We start from the raw sequence: 7,235 nt of genomic DNA, 5'->3' as shown, positions 1-7,235 counted from the left end.
TGAGATACGGGAACGACGTGTTGCATATTTATTCGACGCCTGATTCGACGGACGGTGAAAACGGTCGCCGGACGAATTCTGTGGATCGGCTATTAGCAACTGGGAGGCTGCGCTGGGCATATCGTCGGTGACCTGGCTGGTCAATGCAACTCGGCTCACATTGGTGTGTCAACACGTGAGCAGTCGGATCACGATCGTCAAGGATCGGTATACTCGCTTGTACCAATACCGTGTAGAGCTGTTTGCTGGTTGTTTTTCTGCATACAAGGCCTATTGACGACAGGCCTCAGGTGAGTGCCTGTCCAATAAATTACATATCTCTGGTTGGTGCTATTTGGTTCTTTTTGCCCTTCTATGTATTGGTGAATCGGAGTCGGCTATAAACAATCTCCGAATATCTGCGAGGAATCGATTGCATCGGGATCGGCCACGGTAGTGCTTGGAAGGCTGTAAACAACAACATTAAGCAGCAGACAACCACAGACGCGACGAGAAAGGTTTGGACACGGGCGAGGCGGTAAGCGATATCTAAACATTTTGGAACGATTGGACGGTATCGGGGTGCGTTTAGTGCTGCACATCTGCATGCACATTGAACGTTTTCCTTTTTGGCGGTGAGAGGCGAAAATTTGAATTTAATTCAAGGCCTGTTGTAGACAGGCTACAGGTTAGTAGCTGTCCAACATTTCTAAACCGATTGGGAGATACTGCGTAAGATTTTTCTTTCTTTTATCCGATCAACTGAAGCAACGAAGAACCAATTGATATTGCTGAGTACCAAAGACGACGATTTGGTCACGGGGGCCGGATTTTTGGCGATTTGATTAATTTTACAAGGCCTGTTTTGGACAGGTCACAGGTGAGTGACTGTCCATTGATTTTCTATCATCGCCGGCGGTACTTCCTGGGTCTCTTTTATTTTATCATTCTCGGTGCTTTGCTTGATTCACGTATTGTGGATCTGATAGTGTGGGTATGGCTGGGGGAATTAAGGACAAAATCAAGAAACGCGAGCGCTTTTTTGCGGCTCTGCGTCGGCATATGCAGTTTCTGGAGGGTTATAATCCGGACACTCAGTATGGGCACGTTCAGTCAAGGCTGGACAAGTTAGAGGTATCTTGGGAAGAATTCAGCGAGCTGCAAGAAGAAATTTGCGAGTTGGATAACGAGGGTGAGCTTGAGCAGGATACGAATAATGCGTACGCAGTATTCGAAAATCAGTACTACGAGATTAGGGCTGCGTTACTGGAGAAATTGACACCGGTCCCAGAAGTACCAAACTTGGACAACTCGATGCGTAACAACAGCGCGTTGGGAATGCATACAGGGGTTCGTCTTCCTCAAATCTCGTTGCCACAGTTTGACGGGGACTATAAAGGATGGCTTTCCGTCAAGTCGACATTCGTTTCGCTCATTCACGAATCTCAGGAACTCGGAGACGTGCAGAAATTTCACTATCTGAAATCTGCTCTGAAGGGAGAGGCAGCGAAGCTGATCGAATCTCTCACGATCACCAACGACAACTACGCCATAGCCTGGAATACTATATCAAAGCGCTACTCGAATGAGTACCTGCTGAAGAAGCGTCATCTTCAGGCGCTCATGGAATTCCCGCGGATTGACAGGGAATCTGCGGCCCGGATACATGGCCTAGTGGACGAATTCGATCAGCGACTTAAGATTTTGAAGCAGCTTGGCGAGAAGACGGAACACTGGGGGGCGATGATAGTCCATTGGATGTGCTCGAAGCTGGACACGCACACCCTTCAACTGTGGGAGGATCACGCGGCATCATTAAGGGATCCAACGTTTACAGCGTTGGTAGATTTCTTGGAGAAGCGAACAAGAGTGTTGGATGCGGTGCAGTCCAACAGCAGCAAGGTCAGTGGTAGTCAACCGAAGGCGCCCATTAAGCGAGAGCGGTTGGCGGTACATGCGTCCATGGAGAACGGAAGGAGTGATCCCATGTGTCAGTGTTGCGGCGAGCAACATTATTTGGTACGGTGTGACAAATTCCAGAATTTTGGACTGAAAGAGAAACTGGACTTCGTCAACAGCAAACGGTTATGCAGCAACTGCTTCAAGTCCGGTCACTGGGTGCGTGACTGCAACTCCAAGTTCAGTTGTAAGACATGCGGGAAAAAGCACAACTCTCTCATACATCCGGGATTCCAACCTAGTAGCGGAAGCAGTGATAACAACACCTCCGAAGGCAACGGTCCAGCGAATGGTTCGAGGAAAAGGAGCGACGTAGCGAGGTCGCACGTTGCGGCGGAAATAACGGAAGAAGATCAAAGCGAGGCAGCAGCAGGACCGTCTAGAGGAGCGTATAGTGTGGGAACTAAGCAGGGTAGTTTGGGTTCGAGCGTATTTCTTTCTACGGTGGTTGTGACGATACGGGATGTGAGTGGTGGCAAGCAGTTGGCTCGAGCGTTGCTGGATAGCGGGTCTCAGGTCAACGTGATGAGCGAGCGACTGTGCCAAATGCTGAAACTTAGGCGGCGGTCGATATGCGTTCCTATAACTGGTGTTGGTCAATCGGAATCAACGGCGAAACACGCGGTCAGTGCAACGATTAGTTCCAGAGTCAACGAATTCTCGGTTGGATTGGATTGCCTTGTTCTGCAGCGGATGACTTCTGAGCTACCATCGGTAACGGTTCCAATTTCGCATTGGAAGATTCCAAATGACCTTCCGCTGGCGGATCCTCAATTCAATATCAGCGGACGCATCGATTTGCTGCTGGGAGCTGATCATTTCTTCAGGTTCCTCTACGAGAGGGAGATGAAACGAGTCGTTTTGGGTCCCCAACTACCAATACTCGTGGATTCCGTTTTCGGGTGGATTGTATCCGGCAGAGATTCGAGTCTGCAGCAAAGGAGATCGGTTCGATGCTGTACAGTGACTACTTCCGGAAATCTAGAGGAGCTTCTGGAAAGGTTTTGGAAGGTGGATAGCTGCGATGACCAACCAGCCTGGTCTAAGGAAGAGCAGGACTGCGAGGAAGACTTCAAGCGTACGCACTCAAGGGACGAGGATGGACGATATGTGGTTCAACTACCGAAACATCCCAACTACTTTATAATGCTGGGTGATTCTAGGAAGATGGCATTGAACCGGTATGAAAAGTTGGAGAACCGATTGAGGACGAACCCGAGCTTGGAGGAGCAGTATCATGCCTTTATGAAGGAGTACTTGGAGATGGGACATATGCGCAGGATTACGGAGGACGAACTGCTCGTAGATTCCAACGGGACGGATCATCGAAAAATTTTCTATTTACCGCACCACGCGGTACTGAAGGAAGCGAGCACAACTACCAAGGTTCGCGTCGTATTCGATGCATCAGCGCGAACAGACAGTGGCTACTCCCTCAACGACGTCTTGCTGAAGGGACCGGTTATTCAGGACGATCTTCTCAACCTCCTCATACGTTTCCGCAAGCATGAAGTGGCGCTTGTGGGAGATGTGGAAAAAATGTACAGGCAAGTGTATCATGACCCAAAGGATCCTCTTCGCCTCAGGATATTCTTCCGTTTCTCGAAGGACAGCCCGATCGAGGTTTACGAGTTGCTTACAGTCACCTTCGGATTAAAACCCTCGTCATTTCTGGCGACGCGGGCCTTGAAACAGCTTGCGATGGACGAAGGAACGGTCGGATCTCCCGCTAGGTCAGCATTGGAAGAGGACATTTACATTGACGATTACATCGGAGGGGCTGCAAGCGTTGCCGAAGCAATCGCTCAACGGGAACAACTATCGGCATTGATGGCCAAAGGAGGTTTTCCAATACGGAAATGGTGTTCAAACCGGTCGGAAGTTTTGGCTGGTATTCCTGAGAACCTGTTAGGAACTAGCCTATCGGTAACTTTTGAACTGAGTCCCGAAGAAAGGATCAAAACATTAGGTATTACGTGGGAACCGCGAGCGGACCAGCTACGGTTCCTGTTCAATATTGAAGAAGGTGAAGGTGATTGGACCAAAAGGAGCATTTTGTCAGCAATCGCACGACTATTCGACCCCCTCGGAATAATATCACCAATAGTGGTGACAGCAAAAATCATTATGCAGGAGCTGTCGCTGCTGAAAACCGGATGGGACGCCCCAGTCCCGGAACAATTGGAGCAGAAATGGAAGGAGTTTTATCGCCAGTTATCGAAGCTGGCTGAATTCAGCATCCCTAGATTCGCCTTCATGGCAAAATACGTCGACGTACAGCTTCACTGCTTCGCTGACGCTTCGGACCGAGCGTATGGAGCTTGTATATACGTTCGCTCTGCTGATCAACAAGGGAACATACGAATCGAACTTCTATCGTCGAAATCTCGAGTCGCACCACAAAAGCGCTTGACAATTCCCCGATTGGAGTTGTGTGCAGCAAGAGAGGCTGCACGTCTCTACCAGACCGTCGTCAAAGCCTTATCTATGGATGGCGTACGGTCATTCTTCTGGTCGGACTCTACAGTCGTTTTAGACTGGTTGAAATCTCCACCAAACACGTGGCAAACGTTCGTTGCAAACCGCGTTTCCACCATTCAGAGTGCAACTCATGGACATCCCTGGCAGCACGTGGCGGGTAAGGAAAACCCCGCTGATTTAGTTTCCCGAGGAGTACCTGTGGAGGATTTCCTGAGCAGCGACCTCTGGAAAAGTGGACCGTCATGGTTGAAGGAGACACCATCCAAATGGCTGAACGAATCTCCCGAACCCGTTCCGAATGGTGTAGATATGGAACGCCGTATCGTGGTGCAAGCAAATGCAGTAGCTGCAGAGCCGAATTTTGTATTCTCGCTTCGATCGTCACTACTTCCGCTAGTCAGAGTGGTTGCTCGCTGCTTACGATTTGCAGCCAACTGCCAGCCATCGAACCAGCGCAACGTTCAGGTATTTCTGACTGCCCAGGAGATCAACGTCGCTAAAATGTTATTAGTGCGATTAGCCCAGGAGGAATGTTTCTCCGAAGAAATAAAATCGTTGAAGAAGAGCTATCAAGTCCCTACCAAATCGCCGTTGAAACTTCTTCGACCATTTCTGGACAAGGATGGCATCATTCGAGTAGGTGGTCGTCTTCGTCACTCGCTTGAAGAGTACTCAACACGACATCCTGCGGTTCTTCCACAAGCGCATGCATTGACCCGCATGCTAGTTGAGCATCATCATCAGCAAATTCACCATGGAGGGCATCAGGCCACGCTCGCTGTATTGAGGCAGGAGTTCTGGCCAATCCATGGGAAAAGAGCTGTGACATCCGTTCTTCGAAAGTGTCATAGATGCTTTCGCTTCAACCCGAAGCCGATTCAGCAACCCATGGGACAACTTCCGTCCGCCCGAGTCCGCCCCGCTCGACCTTTTCTAATAACCGGCGTCGACTACTGCGGGCCCTTCTTTTTGAAACCGTCTCACCGACGAGGAGCCCCACCGAAGGTGTACATCGCAGTTTTCGTTTGTTTCACGACGAAAGCTATACATCTAGAGCTCGCTCTTGACCTCTCTTCGTCTGGCTTCATTTCGGCGCTTCGCAGATTCATTGGGCACCACGGAATCCCAAGCGAAATTCATTGCGATAATGCCACGAATTTTCAAGGTGCCAAGCATGAGATGTATGAGCTGTATAAAACGCTGAACAGTAAATGCAGTCAGCAATAAATAGGATCCGAGTTGTCACAACAAGGAATATCGTGGCACTTCATTCCTCCACGAGCTCCCAATTTCGGAGGTCTATGGGAAGCCGCAGTGCGCTCTGCCAAGACTGCCCTGAAGAAGGAAGTCGGATCCCACCAGCTCACGTACGATAATTTCTGCACACTGCTCGTGCAAATCTCAGCCGCCCTCAATTCAAGACCTCTAGCCCCATTGTCTGATGACCCCTATGATATCGAAGCCCTCACCCCAGCCCATTTTTTGATCGGGACTTCCATGAAGGCGCTCCCCGACCCCGATTTTACAGCCATACCCTCGAACCGCCTAACCCACTATCAGCAACGGCAGCAGATGTTCCAAAGGTACTGGCAACGCTGGAGTAGAGAGTACCTTACTGGGCTTCAACAATCAACCAAGAATCTCCAACCAAGCCCCATTCGCATCGGTAGCATCGTAGTACTCCGAGAGGATAACATGCCGCCGCTTCAATGGCCCTTGGCGAGGATCATCGAGGTCCATCCTGGCGCTGATGGAACCGTCCGGGTAGTAACGATTCGGACATCTAAGGGGACATACAAGCGTCCAGTCAATCGAATCTGCCCTCTACCCAACGATGCAGACAAGGATGACACAGAAGATTAGTAATGAATTAGTAGTGTTAATAATTTGAGATGTTAGTAGGTAGTAGTTGAAACAAGTTTCAAGGGGGCCGGAATGTTAGTTGTTAGTACTGAATTAGAACTTAAAGTTAGTATTGAATTCAAACTTAAGAGTAACTTAAAGCTAACATGCAAAACCTTCAAACAGTCCACCCTAGTTTCCAACTGTTATAATTAAATACCCATAAGAGACACTCACAAAACACATACACTATTGTAAAACTAAACACGAATCACTACACAAAAAACACCAAGTGATGAGACTCGGACAGCACAAACTGGAAACATCCTAGTCAGTAGGAAAACGATAGCCAATAAACACGGAGATAGTGCACGCGCGCGAAGTTTCAATAAATTCCACAGTTATTTTTACAAGTAATAAAGTGTCGGTTTCAATCTAACTGTATTACGCGAACTTTCTGGATTCTGGTGAAGGAAAAGGAAGATTTTGGGAGTGCAAGGATTGGAAGGATTCTAGAGGGTATCATCAAGATCTAAGGAATTGTGTGGAATTGGAAAAGAAAGTGGATGTGCAAGTGCATAAAAAGTTAAAACACAGCGTAGGACTGGAAAAGGTAAAAACTCAACCCACGAACCGCAATCCCCCAACAGTATTTTTTATAGATGTATGGTACTTAAATTATGAGATTGCACCATTTGTTTGCTTAAAATTTGCCCAAAAACCTATTTAAAAAAATATTTTCCTAAATGTGTTTGCTGCTGTGTTCCTATTGTTGCGGTACTGTTCCTAATGTTGCGGTATCCCATATGATTTCAATGGGATACCGCAACAATAGGAACAAAATACCGCAACATTAGGAACACAATGTTCTTTCAGATAAAAACGAATAAAATGCTCAAAACAACATCAAAGTGGCAATATTTCGTTATTTTCCCGTAGATTAAGGATGGATTTTATTATTTTCAATTCAATCC

At 48.0% G+C, this 7,235-nt stretch overlaps 1 protein-coding gene across 1 annotated transcript; it reads left to right on the top strand.

Moving 5' to 3' along the window:
- Nucleotides 1-975: 975 nt before the first annotated feature.
- On the top strand, nt 976-6,282 carry LOC134290386 (uncharacterized). Its single transcript, XM_062857517.1, has 2 exons — nt 976-5,626; nt 5,702-6,282. The coding sequence occupies exons 1-2, from the start codon at nt 976-978 to the stop codon at nt 6,280-6,282; spliced, it is 5,232 nt and encodes a 1,743-aa protein (XP_062713501.1).
- The last annotated feature ends 953 nt before the right edge of the window (nt 6,283-7,235 follow it).

Source organism: Aedes albopictus, chromosome 3 (genome assembly GCF_035046485.1).
Source record: "Aedes albopictus strain Foshan chromosome 3, AalbF5, whole genome shotgun sequence".
Classification (NCBI taxonomy): domain Eukaryota; kingdom Metazoa; phylum Arthropoda; class Insecta; order Diptera; family Culicidae; genus Aedes; species Aedes albopictus.
The sequence above is the reverse complement of the archived record's forward strand: the minus strand, read 5'-3'. Positions and strand labels throughout refer to the sequence as shown.

Bases quoted from the DNA above. Each gene is read 5' to 3' on its own strand.
- LOC134290386 (XM_062857517.1), top strand. From the start codon at position 976: ATGGCTGGGGGAATTAAGGACAAAATCAAGAAACGCGAGCGCTTTTTT. The intron at 5,627-5,701 runs GTAAATGCAGTC...TTCCTCCACGAG, and splicing joins GCTGTATAAAACGCTGAACA to CTCCCAATTTCGGAGGTCTA.